Source organism: Apium graveolens, chromosome 6, assembly GCF_009905375.1.
Source record: "Apium graveolens cultivar Ventura chromosome 6, ASM990537v1, whole genome shotgun sequence".
NCBI lineage: Eukaryota > Viridiplantae > Streptophyta > Magnoliopsida > Apiales > Apiaceae > Apium > Apium graveolens.
The window spans coordinates 158,999,314-159,023,458 of record NC_133652.1 but is presented as its reverse complement, the minus strand read 5'-3'; the positions used below and the strand labels follow the sequence as shown (position 1 = coordinate 159,023,458).

At 33.6% G+C, this 24,145-nt stretch overlaps 1 protein-coding gene across 1 annotated transcript; it reads right to left on the bottom strand.

The window, feature by feature from the left end:
- Nucleotides 1-4,513: 4,513 nt before the first annotated feature.
- On the bottom strand, nt 4,514-7,848 carry LOC141666654 (UV-stimulated scaffold protein A homolog). The gene is made up of 2 exons (XM_074472773.1): nt 7,591-7,848; nt 4,514-6,563 (listed from the first exon to the last, which is right to left on the bottom strand). The coding sequence occupies exons 1-2, from the start codon at nt 7,774-7,776 to the stop codon at nt 4,809-4,811; spliced, it is 1,941 nt and encodes a 646-aa protein (XP_074328874.1). The 5' UTR covers nt 7,777-7,848; the 3' UTR covers nt 4,514-4,808.
- Between the last annotated feature and the right edge of the window lie 16,297 nt (nt 7,849-24,145).

Below are 24,145 nucleotides of genomic sequence, written 5' to 3'. Positions count from 1 at the left end.
TTATTATTTTATTTTAATCCGAGGCTGCAAATCCAACTAATTGTAAGTAATTTATTTTTATTTTTTTATTTAGGATTGGTTCAATAGTATAATTTTATTTCATATTATATATTATTTTGTTTATATCAAAACCATTAGACATATTACAATTCTATTTGTATTTATATAATTATATTGTGAATATTAATCTATTTATGAGAGTATTTAATTTTAAATATTATTATAATTACGGAGAGCACCAAAATTTCATTGTTTCGTCTTTAATATAATAGTAAATAGATAGTATAGAGCAAGATTTGTTTCATTTGGTGAAAATTATTGAGCATGTATTAAAATTAAATTGTCCATAAAATATCAGTAATATACATCAAAAATAGATAGATAATGAACATATATTAAAAAGAATTGTTCATAATATTTTTGAGAAAGATTTGTTTCATTTGGAGAAAATAAAAAAGACAACATTTTTTACTTAAAAAGTATAGATTAAAAAGAATTGTCTAAAATATTTGTAGAGAATGAGTTGTTTTATTTGGTGACATTAAAAAAGGCAACGTATTTTACTTATAAAGCTAATTGGGTAGATATTAATTAAGTAAGGGTAATTGAATAAAATATTATTTTTTTAAGAAAGGGTCATTATGTAATTGAAGGAAGGACAGTAAAGTTTCGTATTTAATATAATAATATAATAGATAAATATTTTGACCTCAAAAATCGAATATTTTTTTTATTTTGTTTATGTAATTGAATTATAAGATAATACTTACTTTAAGTATATTTGTCTTTACATTAATAGTAAAAATTATATAAAACAAATATTTTTTATTGTGGGCCCGTACAAAATATATATGTGACAACTACTGGGTAGAGGTTGCAGATGGTTTTGAATTTTACACTGTTTTAAGAATAACGGGTTTTTGCATTGCCTTAAACGATGAGATGAGATTGTTTTTGTTGTCGAGGAATAAGGATGAAGATTCTAAGTTGTTCTTGTAAAACAATTAAGAATTTATGAATTGCTAAAGTTAAGGAGCTTAATAAAGTCTTTAAGTAAAATAATAATTAAATAAAATAAACATTAAGTAGTTGAAAAGGGTAATTTATTAGTTATTAATGGTTATAATATTATTATTTTATTTTATTAAATAAACTTGTACGTGATATTTAAAGAAATTATTTTAATTGAGATAAATAAAAAAGATAACGCGTTATAGTTGAAAACGATTTTTATTTTTTTTTCTATTATAATTCGATTACTAAAGTTAATAAAACTTTCAAGTAAAATAAGGGTAATTTAGTAAAATTCAGCGTGTACCAAAAAACAGGTACCGTATCAAAACTTTCAATGTTTCGTCTTTTATATAATAATAATATATATAAGAAGAAGAGACACATGGGTACTAGTATTCGGGCACACGTGCCAGACAAATTTCTTCAGGATATGAATATGAAATTTTATCTTCATAAATTTTAGTCAAAATATATTTTAATCAACTATATTTATAAATTAAGTATTCATGTTAATTAGTTACTATAAAAATATTAAGGGCATTTTTCATAAATAACCAAATTTAAAAGAATTTTTGCAAAAATATTGTCACTTTTTCAAACAAATTGTAAAAATACTATGTTCCAAAAAATATTTACAAAAATACGGTGGTTGCATATGCAACCATATATGCAACTGTTAGCAACTAGAAATACAACTTTGAAAAAAAAATTAAAAATTATATTTATTTGCATAATAAGTTGCAACTGGTCGCAAGGCAGAAAAATAAATACCCCTGCGGGGTCAAACATTGCAGCCTAAAAAATAACTAAAACAACAAACTAGAAACCATAATATCCAAAGATTTGTCACGAGCATTCTTCTCAATTACAAAGTGTACAATATCCACTATGGTCACTTCCTAAAATAATTTAAGTTACCTAATATGCTGTACAACTTTTTTATACTGACCCGCAGGGGCAGTTGCATCTAGATACAATGGGATGCAACCATATGTAATTGAATGCAATCAAAATTAATAATACGGTTCGTAACTTCTGTAACCATATTTCAACCAAAAGCAATCACTATTGAATCTTACATAAGTGGTTGCATAACAAGTTGCAGGTTGCAGTGCCCCTAGGGTCAGCAACCACAGATGTAATCAAAACAACCTGCAACTTAAAACACCTACCTCCATAGCTGCCACCACCACCTCCATACCCATCGCCACTACCACCATATCCACAGGTTACAGTTCCCCTACGGGGCCAGCAACCACAAATACAACCAAAATCAACCCCAAAATCAACTAAAAATAATCAAACCCACTCACCACTAACTCAACAAAGCCCCCTCCAACCACCACCACTCCCCCATCATCACCCGATTACACTAATTACATTTTCGCTTCATTGTAATTTCATACCTCCGAACTCGATCCTCACTAATTACAATCAATCAATTCTCACAACGCAAATTACCTGCAATAAAGTGTGAGAGAGTGTACAGACACTTTTACCTAATTACATTTTTGTTTCATCCCAATTCCACTAATTACAACTAACCAAATAACATAATTATAAAACAATCGGTTCACATAATTCACTAATTACAACTACGCCTCGTCATCGTCCTCGTCGTCGGCGTCAGAGAGCTAAGAGTCTAGGGCGAAGAGAGGCTTCAGGAACTTGTAGAAGGTTCGAATTGAGAGAGGCGGTTGCGTACGGAGATTGGGAAGAGGAAGGGTAAGTTAGAATCGGTAAGTGTAGGAGAAGAGAGTGGGAGAGAGATGAGAAAGATTGATTGGGAGAGAGATGAGATGAGATGAGAGAGAATGAGATGCTCATGGCGGCGGGATTGTACCGGATTGAAGATAATTGTGTGTGTATTGCTCTGCATCTAATCTTATTTCTGCAAAGTTAGTAATTTCTTATTTATTGGAGGAGGGGAGATGGTATTTTTATAATTTAATTGTTTGTATGTTTAAAAAGATAGTAAATTTGCAAGACTTTAGGTAAGGTTGTAGAGTTATAAATAAATATCTAAAAATTGGTATATTTGTCAAATTCCCAAATATTAATTATCGTATTCATTTTTTATACTTTTTACTTGTATTATAGTGTTTTAAATTAATAAATGATGCATTTAGTTCATTTTTCATACGTTTTATTATGTTTAACATGAAATCTATATATAAATTTATTTTTTCCGTGCTCCCGCGCCCGTATACCTATATTATTATATTTGTCGAACTACCATATTTCCGCACTACACACACCCGTGTCCTTGCTTCCCAGATAATAACATATGTATTGTTTATCTTTTTTACCTTTATTTTGCTAAATATTATTCATCTTAATAAAATATTATTACTGTAACTGAAACATAAAATATTTGATTCTACTTTGATTCAAATTTTCACATGCTTTCGTCATATCATCTCAGCTCCTTTAAGAAACTCCAACAGTTTGACCCAAATTTATACCGATCCTAGGTCCAAATTTGGACCGAACCCCTCTCCAACTCCAATATTTGGTTTAAATTTCGTTCTAAATTATAATATGATTTATAATATATATTTTAAGTTTTACAGTATAGACACTTTATATATTATATAATATATGATAAATGATATTATTTTAAGTTTTAATATATGATATATGAAAATGTCCGAGTAACAACATTCATCCTCTCAAAATGGAGGATCTGAAGATGAAGGTCAAGGATCTCAAAATAACAAGAATAGTTATGGACAATATTTTGACTATCTTGGAGGAAGTTTGTCAGACTAAATTGAGTATTTTCAAATTGCATTTTCTTTTAAGTTGTATTTTAAATTCAGTTGTATGTGTTGTAATCCTTATTTAATATGTTTTAAATGTATTTTTAATTTGAAATTAAGAAATGCAAGTATATTTTATTTAATTATATTTTAGTATTTGTTAATACAAAAAATAAAAAAAAATAGTAAATATATTATAATATTAGTTAATTACATTTATACATATTTTAAATCAAAATATAATCTAATAAACTAAACAAGAAAAAGTGAAAAGCTATTATTTTAATATTATTCAAATTTGAACCGTTTGGACCGACACTATTCATCGGTCCAAATTTGGACCGAGATTTAGGCCATTCTTGAGTGAATTTGGACCGAAATCGGTCCAAATTTGGACCGAAATCGGTCCAAATTTGGACCTATAGACCACTATTGGAGTTGCTCTAAAAAATTGAGCACATATTTTAATTAAGTAACAAAAGTTGTGACAATACAACATGTGTTTTGTCAAAATGTATCAGGTTTGATATTTGCCTTTTTCATCTTTTGAGCGAGGGTGTCCCAAATGGTCCAAAGAATTAAGGCAAAAAAAATGTCAAATCAAGGTTGGACCTTGAATACATAAACTGTCTCTCCAAATGCTCAGTGGAACTGTGGAACCTCTCCAAGTCAAAAAGAGAATCCAATACTAAATCTGCTACCGTTAATTTAGCATGTCAATAAACTACAATAAAGGATCATTGTAAAAGCAGTGTTCTTTATTTATTTATGCTAACAAGTAGTCAGTAGTGGTTACATGTAAACAAATTAATTCAGTGTACACCATTACAAAGAAGCATCATGGTTACAGTTCAACTACAAGTCTGTGATAAATACTGATACTACTCTCTTTTGCAAACTTTTGAAAAAAAATCCCATAGATATGTCTAACGACTAGATACTAGAAACTACGTAATAGCCTTACACACACTGCTTCAAGATATTTGCCATCTAAATAATAGAAAGCTATATGTCGACAGAAGTGCCTTATTTTCACCACTGATTCGGAAAGGCCTCTCTGTATTTCGCATCCTCTCCCAGTGTCAGCTGTTTTGTTGTAGAGTCCCTAACGCGCGTGTTCAAAAGCCTCTGAGATAATCTATCTTTAACAGTTACTTTCTTTTTCAGCATCGATGCTAGGGTTTGTTTTTTGTTTCCAGTAGATGATCTTCCACCTGTTGTCTCCATGTCCTCGCCAAAGTGTTGGGATCCTGAAGTTGACGCAAGGGCAGCATCTCGTAAAACGGCATCATTGTGTTCCCGAACTTTTGCACGCCTAGCTCGCTTCAAAGACTTTTTATCATGTTCTTTCTTCTTTTCTTCCTCTTGGTCTTTTTTTCTTACATTACTAATAGCTTGTTGTGCCAATTGTTCCACTACGTCTTTCCCTAAATCCAGAGCAATTGTCTCCACTGAAGATGTTTGATATATTGGTTTGCCTTCATTATCTCGACAAACAATGGGACCATGGAATGGACAAACTCTCTGGTCTCTTCTCCGACATAGTCCCCCTTTTCTTAATGGTGCATGACATTCCTGGATTTCAACAGGCTCTTCACTGTAAAGAGTTGTCTGAACATTCAACTCCGCTATTTTCGCAGCCGGAATAACTTGATTGTAGTCTACTCTCCCCCAGTGACTTTCAAGTTCCAATCCCCTTTGGTGAGCCATAAAATCCCGATTTGAACCCCAATTATCCAAAAACGAACCATAGTTCATGACTGGAGCTTCAGCTAAAAGTTTACTCTTCAGAGGATCCACGTCAGTTTTGTTACCTTCATGATTTGGCTTGTCGTTGCCATTTGATCTTCTCTTATCATGTCCAACATATTCTATTTTCTCCTGAGATGTAGATGCAATAGAAGTATCCTCGCTTATCTTACTGGGTGGGCTCGTTCTCCCATTACCATATTCCTCAACACGTCCCTCTTCCCAAAAGTCATCTTCCTCTTGCTTTTTAGTGTTTGGAAGAATACACCCTGATTCCTCGCATTTCTTCTTTACTGATTGGACACAGTTGCGAATGTCAATGAACTCCTTTAACATAGAATCCCTGAACCTGTTCTCTGATGTTTCAACCCTTATGAGAACAGATATCCACTCTAGCACAATAACTAAATGCTTGGTCACTAATAGCTTGTACAATTCCCTCAAAGCATCAAAAACCACTTTATTCTCGCTATTTTCATGAACCTTCTCTCCTTCTTTTATTGAATTAAAACGGATCTGCCGCAGTTCAGAGTTGCGAAATTCTTCCATCTCTTCATCATCTATAGGAACCAATGACATATCCTCATCTTTGGATCTAATTATATCCAAGCATTCTCCAATTTCGTCAATTGTAGACTGTATTTCATCCTTGATTGTTGGAAAATTTTCTTTCAGAACTTCAAATTTATTCAGCAGGATCTCTTTTGTCTTCGTCTCCCTTTCACTTCTCTGCTGCTGAATTCGAGCTGCATTTGCTTGCAGATTAGGGAATTGAAACCTGAGGGTGTTCTTAAGGTAGTCATAACCTAATCTGAGCTGTCTATAATGAACCCCAAAGGCGGTGTTCCACTTTTCGAGGATTTCTATGGCCTTCGAACGCAGAAGAGATGCGACAGCTGGTGGAGCAGGAAGTGGCAAATTTCTTCTGAATCCAACACTTAAACTTAACAACTGATCCAAGTTCTCAACAAGAAGGGTTCTAAAAAGCTTTGAACGCATGAATAATTCATCAATTATGAGAAGTGCAAGATACCTTACCTGAAAAACCCAAGTACATATTAAAGTTGAAGATTCATCAGTAATTTATACTCACTACAAGCAAAATACAATTAGACATTAGTAGTCCCCAAAGGCCCAGCTGGTATATTAAAATTCAGACACACCAGTAAAAATATAAAGGAAACAATTTTGGTTTTAAAAAAAATAACTTTTTGTTCTTTCTCAAGGGAAAGGAAGTAGTGGAAAAAAATATTTGCAGATCAAATATACTTAAAAGTGTGCATGGAAACAAAAGCAAGCATCCATTAAGTTTGTATTTTAACCAGAGTAAACCAAGGACCTTAAACATTCTGAACCCATAAACTAGTGATAATTACAAATTATATGATTGTTTTATCCTCAATACGAATCTAATAGTTAACGTAACTTGTATTATGCTAATTCTAATCCGAGTTGGTATAAATAAACAATTAAAATTCAATCCACTTATATGGGAATATTCCTCAACATGTAATTGACACTTGACCTTTCTTCTTTTTTCACCTCTTATCATCACATTCACTTCATCTCAATTGTCAACCAATCCAAACCAAAGTTCCATTGCCATTGCACAATCACGGCCTCCAATAAGATATGTAAAATGCTACTACTACATAACAAACTAACATAAAACCCAAAACAAATACCTAAATTTGAACTCATTAAAACAAGATAATTCACAAATTCAAAGCTGGGAAATAATCATCTCGAAATTCTTATTCATCCCACAATCATTTAGGCAACCAAGAATTATACAACAAGAGCAATTGTTTGGAACGTATAAGACCATAATTTCAGCCACAATATTATTTAAAGAAATGTGCAAATCATAAAAACACAAAATTAATTTTTTCATAAGAAAAATTAAAGTAGTTGAATCAAATTCATAACAAATGACACCCAATTTTTTTTTTAAAAAAACTAAATTAAAGTTGCAAACTTTGAATAAAAAATAGAGAAATGAAATAACGAAAACCACAAAGTGAAATTGAATTGAAAGAAAAAAATAATAGAAAAAGAAGGAAACCTGAGAATGGTCTCGTTTCATGAGGTTGGTTAGGGTATGAGTAGCAATTCGGAGCTCCGAATCAGAAAAGCGGACGAGAGATTTGATGGACTTGAGGAGCCGTGGATCAATATTGGGCTCTATTGAATTGGTGGCCTTCTCTATCAGCCCAACCACCACCGCCATTGATTTTCTTTCTTCTTCCATGACCACCCCCTTAATGTTATTGCGTCATCTCATCTCATCTCCTCACGCATATATATATACCATACTTTTATAAACACCCTTTGGTCGGTTGTTACATATAATAACGTCATATCTATCTATTATAAATTGATGGATAACCTTTTTCTAAGATTTGATATCCATATTTTGACTCAGATATAATTTTTAACTTTAATTTGATTTAGTGCATTATTCATTTTTATGTTTGATATCCATATTAGGTTAATAAAAGATTCATATATTTATTATGACCCATTTTAATTATAGAAACTTTACAATACAATTATAAATATGAATTGTATTATTTATGGTAAGTTTTTAATACAAATTTGAAGTAAACTTTAAATTTTGACAAATCTATTTATAGAAATAATCTCATAAAATATATAATATAAAAATAACTTATGTAACGAAAGTATTATATAAATAACTTAATTTTTCAGAATTATATTATTCAATTTTAATTATAAATTTATTTATTTATTTAATTAAATCTATATATTATAAATTGCTAGATAACCCTTTCTTAAGGTTTGGTATCCATATTTTGGCTCAAATATAATTTTTAACTTTAATTTGACCCAGTGGACTATCCATTTTTAGGTTTGGTATCCATATTATGTTTATAAAAAATCCATATATTTATTATGATCCATTTTAATTATAGAAATTTTGCAATACAATTATAAATATGAATTATATTATTTATGGTAAGTTTTTAATACAAATTTGAAGTAAACTTTAAATTTTGACAAATCTATTTATAGAATTAATCTCATAAAATATATAATATAAAAATAACTTATGTAACGAAAGTATTATATAAATAACTTAATTTTTCAGAATTATATTATTCAATTTTAATTATAAATTTATTTATTTAATTAAATAATTTTCGAAATACCCGTGTACAAAGCACGGGCTATAAACTAGTCTAGAGAAAAAATAGATGAAACTCTAGGATGGAATAATAAAATAATATTATATTAATATTTAAACTGGATTTATAGGTTTAGGGTTCGAATCCCGCCAATATTATATTATATTTAAATTTTTATATTCTTTATTTTTAACAATTTCTAAATGTTCAAGATTCGAGTCCCGTGAACAACATATATCATATTATATTATTTATTTTCAGTCAAATTTCAAATTATCATAAAACATATACTATTATAACTTATAATGTTTTTCAATTTATTTTTCAACTATTGAAAATCTATATTAATATATTAATAATTTTAAGATAAAATATATTATTAAAAATTATTCGAGTGTTAAAAGCAATCCGTGCATCGCACGTGTTATAGGCTAGTATATATATCTATTTATACTATACGAAACATTAAAAGTTTGGTAGTCCGTCGGTACTTGGTGAAATTACTTTATTACCCTTATTTAATTATTTCAATTCTAATTATTGGGTCGATCAATTCTAATTCTAATTGATATTGAAGTTAACTTCCTCTATTACTTTACCAGGATTGGAGTGCCTTGATGAAAGTGAAGCTGAAACCCTTAGGTTTGAAAATTTGAACATTGATAGTGATTCTGAAGATGAAGCTGAAATCAACACAAGCAACAAAACAAATGAAGAGTCAACTGAGCAAGTGAATCATGAGAATGAAAACTCATCTCAAACACCTAAATTTGATAGCACAGTTTCAGGGGGAAGAGAAGAAAGCTCTGCAAGTCATGCTAATTGTGAAGAAAATGCAGAAAACTCAACTCAACCAAATCGTACCAGAAAGTGGGATAAGAGTCACACTACAGATGCAATTATTGGTGATCCCAATGCTGGTGTGAGGATTAGGAGTACAACTGCCAATGAATGTCTACATGCATGCTTTCTTTCACAAATTGAACCCAAGAAAACTGAGAAAACTCTACTTGATCCTGATTGGATATATGCTATGTAAGAAGAGCTAAATCAGTTTGAAAGAAACAAAGTTTGGAAGTTAGTTCCTGCACCAAAGAACAGAAGTATAATTAGAACAAAGTGGGTGTACAGGAATAAGATGGATGAAAATGAATTGTGACAAGAAACAAAGCAAAGTTGGTTGTGAAAGGCTACTCGCAGGAGAAATGAATTGATTATGATGAAACTTTTTCTCCAGTTGCAAGACTTGAAGCAATAAGGATCTTTCTTGCATTTACTGCACACTCAAACTCTAAAGTGTATCAAATGGATGTGAAGAGTGCATTCCTTAATGCAGAGTTGGAAGAAGAATTTTATGTGCAATAACCACCTGGCTTTGAAGATCCATAATTTCCAAACTTTGTATACAAATTACTCAAGGCTCTATATGGATTAAAGCAAGCACCTAGAGCTTGGTATGACACAATATCAGAATTTTTTCTTAAACATGGATTCACTAGAGGAACAATTGACAAGACTTTCTTCTACAAGCAGCATGGTGGTGATATGATCCTAGTACAAATCTATATGGATGATATCATTTGTGGTTCTACTAATGAAAAGCTATGTCAAAGATTCTCAAAACTTATGCAGAGTGAATATGAAATGAGTATGATGAGAGAATTAAGTTACTTTTTTGGGTTACAAGTCAGTCAAAGAAGTGATAGAATTTTCATCAGTCAAACCAAGTATGTTAAAGATTTATTGAAAAAATTTGAAATGATTGATTGTTCACCTGCTTCAACACCTATGTCTACAACTACAAAGTTGGATGAGGATAAAAAAGGAAAAAGTGTAGACATTTCAGGTTATAGAGGAATGATTGAATCTTTATTGTATTTGACTGCTAGTAGACCAGACATTAGTTTTGCAACATGTCTGTATGCAAGATTTCAAACCAATCCAAATGAATCATATTTGATGGTTGTGAAAAAAAAATTCAGATACTTGAAGGGGACACCAAGCTTGGGATTATAGTATCCTAAGGGAACTGGATTTGAAGCTGTTGGATACACAGATGCATATTTTGCTGGATGCAGGGTTGACATGAAGAGTACTAGTGGAAGCTGTCAATTTCTTGGACAAAGACTTGTATCCTGGTATAACAAGAATCAACAATCTGTGTCAACTTTTACAGCTGAGGCTGAATACATAGCCGCTGGAAGTTGCTGTGCTCAAGTGTTTTGGATTAGAAATCAGCTAATGAACTATGGCCTAGTGTTACACAAAATCTCAATTATGTGTGACAATACTAGTGTTATTTCTATTGTTGCTAATCCAGTTAATCATTCTAGAACAAAGCACATTGATATAAGGTACCATTTTATTAGAGAACATGCTGCAAATGGTACTATTGAGCTTACTTTTGTTCTAACAGAAAAATAATTAGCTGACATTTTCACTAAACCTTTGGATAAAGCAACTTTCACTAGACTTGTTGGTGAAATTGGTATGTAAAATTCTTCATCCTAAAGGCAAGAACCCAGCTAATGTGTTGTAGCAGATTAATTTATAGTAAATCAAAATTAATTTGATTTAATTGGAAATTAAATGGAATATGAGTTATAAATATTTCAGAATTCTCTGTATATTTATTTTTCAAAATTCAAAATTCAAAATTTTAGCTTGAAAATTTTCAAATTCTAAGAAAACTATCAGGTGTTAATTTACATTTTCAATATGTGAATTTAACAAGACATAATCAAAAAGAACAAAAGTATTTAGAAAACTGAGTTGTTGTTAAGTGGCATTTATGTCCACTTAGAATGTCCTATAAAGGATCGAATTGGTGTTTTGTACTCAAGTTATTTGTGTATTTGATGTATTTCTGTAGTGTTTTGCATATCAGGCATAGATAAAGGAATGAGGAGATTTAGCATTGCTTTGGTGCTAAATTGGTGTTAGGAAGGTGTCCTGGATGTTGCTCGTGAATCGCCATAAAAAACAACAATTAAAATAAAAATCAGAAGTTTTTCTTGAAGGTCAGCGCGCGCCCGGGCCGGTTGTCAGAGTTACAGCGCGCCCGCGCTGGGAGAGCGCTCGCCCGCGCTGGGAGAGCGCGCGCCCGCGTTGGGTCGATTTTCAGGAATTCTGTTTTGATTAGAAGATCGATTTGCTGGGCTCTTGGACGATTTGGGCTGCTATATATTAATATCTTAAAGATGTTTTTCATAACAGAGACTAAGGAGAAGACGGCGAGAAGACGTAGGAGCACAAATATGACGAAAGCGAAGAGGATCTAGTTTATTCTTGTGATTCTTTATTTTAAGTTGTAGTCTTGGATGCTAGTTTTCTTGTTTGTTAAACCTATACTCTTGTTTAACGTGCTTTATTTATTATTCAGTTTAAAAAGACTTAGTTTATTATACCATGCTTTCATCGGAACCCACAGTGATGATGAGTTCGGTTATGGGCTAATCGTTATCGTGGGGTTCTAACAGATTTACTTATGGATTTCAATAGTTAATTTGTTTCGATACCTTAGTGTGTCGTGATTGTATAATATCCTAGTATTGGTTGTGCTTATTCGTCTTATGAGTGTCGCGAACTTATAAGATAGCGTGTTAATCTCTATTGAAGCGAAAGTGAATATAGGGGTTTAGAACTTTGTTATTCCCTAACAATACAACAAGAATTACAGAAGGGGGGTTGAATGTAATTCTGGCTACTTTTGAGATTTTAAAAATATTCTAACTTAATATATATAACAGTGTTTGATTTGCTGTAATGCGGAATAAAGGAGTAATATAAATCAAAACACTAAGTAATAAAACACAAGCTTTAAAATTTTCTGGTGGATTTGAAAGTATCTACCGGATATATATATATATATATATATATATATATCAGATTGAGAATTCTGTGATTCTTTGAATAACACACAGCTGCTTTACAAGTGAACAAACAAACTACAAAGAAATTCTTAACAAGTACAGCTTTATCTATCTCTCTGAAAAATGTGCTTGCTTTGTTAGTTGTTCTACTTGCTATACTTGGTTTATATATCACCAAGTTACATGACAGTAAGACAAGACAATAAAACAAAATAAATCTAGTCTAATATCATGCTGCAACATTACTCTATCCAGCATCTTTAAATATCTTCACATTTGCGTGGAAATCGGTAATGCTTCCTTGTTCTCAAAGTCCTGCTTAACAGGATGCCACATTCCTTTTGCAAACATCCGACGCATGTGACTGTGTTGTCACTATCAACAACTATTTTGAATATGATCATCCATCGGGATTAGGTTGAACATCCATCGGGAATATGTTGATCATCCGTCGGGAGCCTTGTAGATCATCCGTCGGGAGTCTATCTGTCACTTGACAATATTTCACTTATACAGAATTACAAGACATCTCATATTTATAATTAGCCAACCTATTCTGCATATCAATCTAGTAGTCAACATGACTTAGAGAATCCTACAGAATCTACTAGACTAAAACATGTTATTTGTATAAATCTGCTACGGTACTTTTTTGTTACATAAGCTACACTCTCGATGGTGGTTAAATTGTCATCCGTCGGAACTATAAAGTTTATCCGTCGGGACTATATCAGAATATTCGTCGAGAGCTACAAACTAAGTTAAATCTACTAAGGTCTTTTGTTTAACTTATCATCAAGATCACAACATATTCCTAACAATCTCCCCTAATTTATGTCTACTGGAATTATAGCCATAAATTAAGAGAGACTTGATGATAACAAAATACCTTAAATGTACATATTAAAATATAGTAGATAAAACTGATTAGCGCTACAATTTTATTGAAAATTGAACAAAGTAAAAGTGCATAAAGAGTTCTCACAATCATTTTCCAGGTGCTCCTCTAGTCTGAGCAGATGATTTCTATTTCCTTGATTGTCTGGATTTCTTCCCGAGCATCCTGTTGTTTTCCTCTATTTGATTTTGGAGCATCCTGTGGAATTCAAGTTCTTCAGCATCTGACAGATCCAGCTTTTCTTGCATTTTCAATAGAGTCTCATTGCTAGAGATACTCAATTGGTCTTCCAGTCTGAAGAATCTTCTAACACCCTTGTTATCCGTGAATTCCATCAGCCAATAAGGCCTCAAATGCACTCTATTTCTTGTGAAGGGAATTGATAGAGTTTTTGGGAGTGCATCTTTGGCTTTATTGCTCCTTAGATCTTCTATCTTCTTTAGGACCAATTTACTTGCAGTGAAGAGGCTATGTGATCTCTTTCCCTCCCTTGTACTTAAATACTAGTCTTTCAGGAAGATGTCTGTGAGCATCAATTCCTCTTACCTCTTCCAATTCATCCAAGTAGAGATTTATATCAGAAAATTCCTTGATGTCACAGATGTAAAGTAGATCTCCCTTGTTGACAGTTGGTTGAGTTTTGACTAAGGCTTTGGTTCTGAGAGTCACAGGCTTGACCTTCTTGGTTGCTCTTATCTTTGTTTTCTTTGATTTGTTGAAGATAAGTAAATTTAGTTCAGGAATTGGCAAACTTTCCTAGTCTATTGGCTCATCCTTGGGAATTATAGGCTCACCATAAAAAAATTTTGTTGGATCCACCTTGAATTCCTCATGTACCACTGAGGGCTTGAATGCTTGAGTTGAAGTTGTAGACTGTTTGGGAATTTAGTCTTTCATTTCCTCTTCACTGAAGTTCAATTTTCTTTTGGAATGGAGCTTGTATCTGAATTTCCTATTCTGTTGAGGTTCATTTTGCATTTGCTGATCTTGAGCTTCAGTAATCACATGTGGTTTTTCAGAGATTTCAGTTGCAGCTTTCACAACTTGAAGCTTGGCTACTATAGCAGCTTGCTCTTTCTTCTGTTTGAGCTTCTTAGCATCTAAAGCAACTTGCCTCTTTTCTTGCTTAATTCTTTCTTTTTCTTCCCTTTTTGCTGCTTCAAACTGAGGGTGTCCAGCCACCACACAGATCTTTTTTTCATTCCTGTAAATTTTGGCAATTCTCTTCTTTTGCATTGAATCAGATGGATCTTTGTCAAATGCTATGGACCTTGCCAACAGCTTCTTTTCATCTGGTTTTGGAGTCTCAAACATGAGATCCAAGGGATTCTTGTGGCGCCCTCCAAACCCGGGTCAGAAGTTTGGGGTCCACACACACACACAAACCTTATTTATAACCTGCTTATAACAATGATAAAGATAATAATAATATGCAGTGACCCTACTTACCAACTACCACAGACCGCAACAGGTTAAAGTTTGTACACAAGCCACACACACACACTTATATTACAAACGCCCAAATCCCAACTATTCAAACTTACAACTGAATATTAAACATCATTACAAACTTTACAAACTTAAACTATCCCAAAAGCTGTCAGCTAGCTTAAATCGATCAACCTGGACCCCTAGCTCTCGCACTGGATTGGGGATCCTCGCTACCAAAAGGTTCCTTCCTAACTGGAAAAGAACATAAACAACATCGCACAAATGAGCTAACTAGCTCAACAAGTCACATTGACAAGACTGAGAATAATGATCATCAAGTGAAAAGAGTTAAGGTATCAAGTGAACAATGATTAATGATTTAGAATTGGATATTATATTTTCATTTTAAAAACCAAGGTTAGGCTGCTGATCAGTCACGTACTAATCCCGAGCAAGGCACACAGCTCTGCTCTAATTACTGGATCCACGTCACACATTGGCCTGACTTGACCACCAATCTGGACTAACCGCGAATATGGTCCATAATTTTATAAAACAATCCAATTCTATCATAATAACAAAATAAATAATGTAAAGCAATAAACAGAATCATAAGCAACATTGGATGTCCAATACTGAGATGGTTTCAATCTTCACAAATGAGCAATATGGCAATTTCAAAGAATGGCTGTCAGGTAATGAAAGAATTGGATAACAAAGGAATCAAAGTTTCAAGGTTATAAGGATTTGGACTTTCATATCATAAGGTACAATAGTTTGAATATGTAAGCAATCTTGATTCAGTGTTCGGTATTTAGTTTATATGTATTTGTGGAGTAGTATCATATATTTGTGGTTCGTATTCGGGTAATCAACAATCAATGGTTCGGAAAGAATAAGGTTTACGGCTCAAAGATCAATAGTTGGAATCAAGGTTTAGGGTTCAGTGATTCAAAGCACTTGCAATATAAAACAGGGCTATCAATTATCTACAATATATCTCGAGAAAGTTCAGAACACTTTCCAGATATTAGCTTGCTATACTTCACTAACTTCTAATCACAATCTCCTATTCCATGGCTACTTGCTTCCCTTCCCTACGCCTTGCCTATTCTGCTCACATATCATAAGTATCTATCAATACTCAACTCATATAATTCTATTCGGTATACACTTCTATCTATCCTTCGTTTTACCCAAATCCGATTAACGGATTGAAAGTTATACTAAAAACAAGTAAACACTGATCACATAATCCGACAGTCAAATAAACAAGTTACATATAACACATAGCACGTCAAACAATCAATGAAATTTCATTTATACGGAAGTCTCGGGTCATAAACAGTCTTTCGGGTATTCAATATGATTTTGAAAACATTTTTCGGAGTCAAAACGGGTCATTGGATAAATTTTAAAACAATAAACAGGGTTCAGTTGGCCAAATCTGGCTTCAAAATAATTTTATAATAATTATCGAGCCTTGAAAATAATTTAAAATAATATTTTAAAGCTCAAAACTATTTTTTAGAATTTTTAAATCAATAATAAATAATTAAATCTAATTAAATAATTAATTAAAATCACTTAATAATTAATTAAATCAATTAATCAATTAATTTTCGAATTAATTGACCAATTAACTAATTAATTATTAACTAAAATTAATTAACTAATTAATTCAGATTTATTTTTGAATTAAAAAATAATTTTTGGAATTAAAATAATAATTTTTGGAATTTTTAATAATTAAAAACAAATTTTTATAATTAAAATAAATAGGAAATATGATTTTTAAATATTTTATAAACAGGAATGCTAAATTTGCAAATTCTGCAAACTACAGGGACTCAACTGTTTCTTCTTCAAAAGTTCAGGGGCCTGTTTGCAATTTTGCAAACCCTCGCCATCGACTCGCCGGAGTGTGGCCGGAGAACACGATTCAGGCCACCTCAGGCCACCAAACTCTCCAGAATTGGAGTACAAATCACCAGGAACCTATATGTGCAATCAAAACACCCACCCCTTTCCAGAATCGACCGGAAAATGCTCAAGAAACTCGCCGGTTCCGACAAAACTTAAAAAGACAACTTCGTTCAAACCAGGGATCGTCTGTTAACAAGTTATACACGAATCGATTGCAAATTTCAAGGGGAACAAAACCCACCCATCTAGAACATCTACAAATCCTTAAATAAGAAACCCCCAAATTCAATCAAGAACATTCAAAAGAATTATAAACCCTAATTTTAAAATTCGAAAATTAAACCCAATTTTGAACATGTTATTGAACTCCAAATCAGTCATATGACATATCAAAATCATCAGGAAGACAAGCTCTATAACATACAATCATCAAATCATTCAAACAATCATCCGAACAAAAATTCATAACTTTAATCAAAATAATTTGAAAATAAATAAAAATATATAAAATCAACCTTTGATTCTGCAGTTTTGAAACTTGGATAATCTGATAGTACTCCTTAAACCCTTTGTTTTGGTTACTCGAGCTTTCCAAACAAAGATCAATAACACCTTGATTTATTGGTTTGATTCTCAGAAAGTTTATATGAATATAAGTATTTTTTCTGGAAAATTCTGTAAATACTGTTTTCGGTACGAAATAAAATACAGTAAAGACTATTTATAATTACGGAAAATTATTATCCCGTTGGATCATTCCGGATATAAAGTAGTACGTTTATTTATTAAAATAGATCCAAACGGTACTGGTTTTCGAGATAATTATCCAAATCAGTACAATTTGTACTGTGGTCTTGGTCTCAGCACCTGGTTACACGTATTACGAGGTGATAATTATAATAGTTTAATAAAAAGATCCCGTTTATCGAAAATACGAGTTTTATTGATTTACCGAAACGAATTTTGTATCGAAAATATTGCGCCGGGACCTGCGGAAGACAAACCGTATGCCGGATCGAAAAAGTCGAAACATGGAAAATGTTCGGAATATTGCAATTAGGTTATGAAGGAGTTCTCGGAAGAATTTCGGGTTATAAAAAAGTAAGAACGGATGAAGTCAGTTGGTTCCCGATTATATAAAATAGTTTATAATTACTCGGAAAAAGAATTTATAAAATCCATAAATTTCCTATAAAATCATAAATCAACATAAAAATAAATAGGAAGATATGACAATTATCTATATTTTATTTTGGACATATAAAAATTAAAATACTCAATTTATATTATTTTTAAACATCCAAACACATATACCACTTAACAAATAATTCACAGAATAAATACTGAACATGCATAATATTTATTTATTATCAAAAATAATTACATGATATATCCCAGATATTACATCCTTCCCCCCTTAAAATGATTCTGTTATCAGAATCTCCTAAGAAAATAAATGAGGGTATTTTTCTCTCATATCACTTTCTAACTCCCATGTTGATTCCTCAACCTTCGGGTTTCTCCACAGTACTCTTACTAACTTTACTACTTTATTTCTTAACAATTTCTCTCTTTCTTCTAGATCTCTATCGGACTCTCTACATATGACAAATCTATTTGAAGTTCTATTGGCTCATATTCGATTACATGTCTGGAGTCTGGATTATAATTCTTAAGCATCGATACGTGAAAAATATTGTGAATGTGTTCCATGTGCGGGGCTAACGCCAACTCATAAGCTACTTTGCCAACACGCTTTAGAATCTCAAAAGGTCCAACATATCTAGGGCTCAGTTTCCCTTTCTTCCCAAATCTCGTCAATCCCTTCCACGACGATACTTTTAACACCACTTAGATTTGCTTGACTTGAGAGTGGTGATGAAAAATCTTGTCTGGTTTCTATATCTGACCAAATTTCTTCTGAATTTCTTCATCTATCTGCTTCCACTTGTCATCCAATTCCTTCTTAACAGCCACAACATCAAGCATCTTGAAATTGGAGTTTGAGTTCAGTTTAGCAGCTGCTATTTGGATCAGATCAATGCTGTCCAATACTGGTGGCTTTGGCAAAGTAATTTATGGAACTATTACTTGACTTTTTGAACATTTATCACATGCTCCCCCTCATTGGTTTTCCCTCCTTGACTAACTGGGATGATTGAATCTTTCTCCCCCTTTTCGTTATCATCAAGTAGAGTGGAGGTGGAAGTTTGTGCAGCAACTAGCTTTTGTAGCAACTGAGTCTGTTATGCTTGATGTAGATGAATAGTTGGGAGAGAGGCTTCTACTGCTTTCAGTCTTGTGTCTAGGGAATCCACTTTCGTTTCAAGATTAGAGTTTTTCCTCAACTGTCTACTGATGTCAAGTACTGTTGTATCTGGGAATTTAGCATCCAATCTTTCAGAGACATCCTTCTTGATTTAGTCAATCTCAGTTTTGATTGAAGTGACATCTTAATTGTGTTGAAGAGCTTGTATTTGATATAGTTGTAGAGAGTTGAGGTGTGCTTGTAGAAGCTTCTTGGTGCTAGCATTAGTAGTGGCTTGAAGAGCAGTATGTGTCTGTTGAATGATGTGAAAAAGGGTTGTCTTGAAATGTTGCTCATCACACACTTTAGAAAACACCCAAGGTGGAATATTTGATCTAGAGCTAGGGCATGCTTCTCCCCTATGTCCATGAACTCTTCTTCATCATCATCTTTATCTCCAAAGAACCCTTCAGACTCACCAGTTCCATAGTCAACATCATCACCAGCTTTAGGTGGCATGGCTGTGATAGCATCCTTTGCTCTTTGCATTGAAGCAGTTGTATGCACCAAGTTAAGCATCTTTTCTGCATCCACATTGTCCTGTTTAACTAGAACTTGATATGCTGCCACAGGGTGAGTAAATGCCTCAGCTTCAAAAGAAACAGAGTCTAAAACAGCTTGATATTCTTGCTGAATTAGCTGTCTCTTGTCATCCTCATTGACATCCATTAACTCACTTACAATAGGCTCTTCCCATTCAGCTGTACCTACTTTTCTCTCATTTTCTCTCTTTTATTGCATCAAGGGCTCCCATTGGCTCACTGTTAGGGCGAAAACATGCGCTAATATTCAAGCAAGTATACGCGTTCGCAAGTAGTAGAAGATATAAATCAGATTTGTTCCCACATAGACTGGTTGAGGTTAAGTTCAATTTATGCACCTATGCAACAATGTATGGTTATCGCTCAATGCTAAGATAAATAATAAATTGGGTTTTGATTAAACTAAGAGATTATACTAAATAACATTAACTAAGAGAATTGAGGTTGAATTACTATATATGATAAACATGGGATCCTAACTTCATTAAATACTTCATTCAATAGCCTTTTTGTTCTTAACCTTAGCATGTAATGGTGATGACACTAATCAGATAACACGAAACTAGTAAACGCCAACTTTCGTTGTACGAATACTCTACTACCAAGCATCCACAAAAGAGATAGAAGTTGAATAGACACCAATTATGCTTAGTCTTTATATGTCTATAAGAATTGAAAACATAACGATTTAATGCGCAAGTTATCTATCGTGATTACATAGGGCAAGTAAGATGGTTAAAATTACCTACGAATCATGCATAAAAATAACACATGAACCTATGCTAGCATGGCAAGTTCTAAACCTCTATATTCACTATCGCTTCAATAGAGATTAACACGCTATCTTATATGTTAGCTACGCACATAAGATGAATAAGCACAACCAATACTAGGATATCAATTAATCACCACACACCAAGATATTGAAACAAATTAACTATAGAAATCCATAAGTAAATCCGTTAGAACACCACGATAACGATTAGTTCATAATCGAACTCATTGTCATCATGAGTTCCAATGAAAGCATGATAATAAACAATATAAGAGTACTAGGGTTCAAGAACAAATTGAAAACAAGCATCCAAGTATCAACTATATTGAAGAAAACAAAAGTCTTCTTCTCCGTAGCCTTCTCGTGCTCTCTAGGTCTTCTTATTGCTCTCCCAGGCCTCCTTCTTGTTAAAAACGTCTTTTATGGGTATAAATAGGCTCCAGGATGACCAGGACTCTCAAAATCTTCAATTTTGACTAAAATTAGAATTCTGGGACAGAAACCGGGTGCGGGCGCGCGGCCTTCGGGCGGGGCCATGCTGAAACAGTGTTTCAGCGGCGCGGGCGCGCTGCCTTCTGGCGCGGCCGCACTGACATTCTGGAATTTTTCTCACAAATCTTCTTTAGGCCATATCTTGAGTTCTGCTCATCAGAATTAGGCGATTCAACTGCCCACACGAAGCTAACGAGATTCTATACAACTTGAGAATAGACTAGGCTTCCAATTCTGAACTTTTTTCAGGATAATTCTTTGAAAAGCTTCTTTCTTCCTTTAACTGATGCCTGAAATGCAATAACACAAAAACACATAAAAAATACCAACAACTTGAGTCCAAAACACCAACTTAAGCCTGTAATGAAGCGTTCCAAGTAGATATAAAATCCACTTATCACACCCCCAAACTTGAATTGATGCTTGTCCTCAAGCATAAACAGACTCCAAACTACAAAACAAACCTAATGCATGAATGCAACTACGTGAATACAACTAAATGATAATGCAATCGATCCCCTCAGAATAACCATAACCAAATGAATAAGCCAATGCCTCTAAGAATGCAATGACTCAAAACAGAGCTTTAATAAATCCCACAAACCAACTCAAAAATCAGAAACGTGCGTGTGTGGGATGCTTAACAGATATACTCTCGATACTAGACAATAACCATAACTTGTTTTTCATCAAAACAATCACAAGTTTATAACTAGAATAGACGTTAAACGCATAATGACTCACAACACCTCCTTTCTACTAGAGTTATACAAGGATTCATGCTATTATTGAACACATAACAAAGATGCTTACTTGACCGTGCAATGAATGAAGTCCCAAAAGACTTATGCAATAATACCCATGTAGCGAGCATTAGGTTACCGGATCCCAGACTATAAAAGCCTTAGGTCACTAGGCACAAAATCCCCTAGAACTTAATAACTCGAGTATTAAAGAGCTCACTCTTGATCAATTATGCATAAACACATACTTTTTTTTTCTCTTTTTTTTCAACAATTTCTGAATGAGTGTGTTTCGCTCCATCTCATTCAACCCTAAACTACTCATAAAAATATGAGCCGGCTACTAGCCATTTGACGCCTAACCTTACAACAACTAGAAATGAAATCCAAGTTTTTCTCCAGATAAAAAAAATCAGTGTCTTTACGTCATTACGAGAATATCACAAATTCTAAATATAACCAAGTGATTAAATCTCAACAACAAACAAGTATGATCATGATTTAGATCAAAATTAACCCAATAAGACTTTGTGAATTTTTTTGTTTCTGTCATGCAAATCAATTCATTAAGACTTAAAATCCCTCTATTCGTCATCACCACACTCAAATCAACATCAACTTATCAAATAGCATAGTTCATCTTAAGGGATCATGATAAATATGCATACAAATGCAACTCTATGAAATCACATAAAAAACAAACAAATATGTCCTATATGAACATGCAAAATTATGAATGAAGTACAACTAAACATGCAACATGAATGTATATGAACTATATGGATACATACAAACTAATCCTTACATTATCACCCCCAAACTTAAAATTTTAAATGTCCTCATTGAAGGCAATAATAAGGATTTCAGGCATACCTAGTCGTCAGAAAGATCACCCTCTTCGGGTGGAGGATCAGGTGGCCAATCAATCTCGACACTAGTGGCTCGGAAAATAGTGCCCAAAGCCTGTGTCAAATCTGCAGTAAAATGACGGTGAATGTCATGCATGGCCTCCATACACCTAATTACTCGCCTGCACTGCTCATCACCAACACCAGTCCTATCAACTACCTGCTGCACATGAGAAGAACCCTCTTTAGGCACTAGAGGATTCATTCGGCTACCCTCGACATCATCAAAAATATATCCCAAGTCCTTATCATGTGGTGCACCTAAGAATGCATAACTCAAGTGATCTGGTAGTGGGTTCAACTCAAGTGTGGGAGCATTTTTAATAGACGACTCGAGACGTTCCTGAGAAATTTGTAGCTCTTCTAACCCAAGAGAATCGAATGGAATATCCAACTTCCTCTTCCACGGAGGAGCATTCTAAGCCTGCAGTTGCTCTGCTCCTTCCTTGTCATCAATAACTGATTTCCCCATCAAGGATCTCTCTAAGGTCTCTGACTTTAGCAATTGCTCAAGTTCTGAATTCACGACAGAGTCTACCCACTCTACTTTAAAGCACTCCTCTTTAGTTGTGGGTAACTTTATTGCCTTGAATACATTAAAAGTGACCTTTTCATCGTGGACCTTCACATCCATCATAGTTTGGCCTATAGCCAAGAATGGTTTCCCCAAGATAATGAGAATCTTCTTATCCTCCTTAAAGTCAAGAATTACAAAGTCAGCGGGAAAGATAAGTTTGTCCACCTTAACCAAAACATCCTCCACTATACCTCTTGGATAAGTGATGGAATGATCAGCTAGTTGCAATGACATGTATGTTGGTTTCGAATCAGGTAGACCAAGCTTCTTGAAGATAGATAAGTGCATCAGATTGATGCTAGCTCCCAAATCACTTAAACACTTGTCGAAAGACAAGTTTCCAATAGTGCAAGGAATAGTGAAGCTTCCAGGATCTTTAAGTTTTAGAGGCAACTTCTGTTGCAGCACAATACTGCATTCCTCCGTAAGAGCAACGGTCTCTAAGTCATCGAGCTTCACTTTCTAAGAGAGAATACCTTTCATAAACCTTGCATAGCTAGGCATCTGTTCAAGAGCTTCAGCGAAAGGTATGTTGATATGAAGTTTCTTGAACACCTCCAGAAACTTAGCAAATTGCTTATCCAACTTCTGCTTCTGCAGCCTTTTAGGAAAATGGGGTGGAGGATAGATCTGTTCCTCCCCTGTATTACCCTCAAGAGGAGTGTGTTCCACAGTAGTCTTCCTTGGTTCCACCTCTGCTTCCTTCTACACTTCTTCTTCAGCCATAATCTCATTTTCTGGAATTGGCAAGGGTACAGACGAACCTACATTCTGGACATAATTTTCTGACTCTTCATCTTGCTGAATTTTGGGACTTGTGACCCTTCCAGACCTCAAGGTGATGGCGTTCACCTGTTCTTCAACTTCCCTCTCGCCTGAATTGGCTTCTGTATCACTAGGAAGCATTCCTGGTGGTCGATTCAATAAGGCGTTATCAATTTGCCTTATTTGGTTCTCCAGATTCTGGATAGAAACAACCTGGCTTTGGCATATAAGATC

Excerpts from the sequence above, each read along its gene's own strand:
- LOC141666654 (XM_074472773.1), bottom strand. The coding sequence starts at position 7,776 with ATGGAAGAAGAAAGAAAATCAATGGCGGTGGTGGTTGGGCTGATAGAG. Across the intron at positions 6,564-7,590 it reads TGAAACGAGACCATTCTCAG|GTAAGGTATCTTGCACTTCT; the intron begins GTTTCCTTCTTT and ends TGGGTTTTTCAG.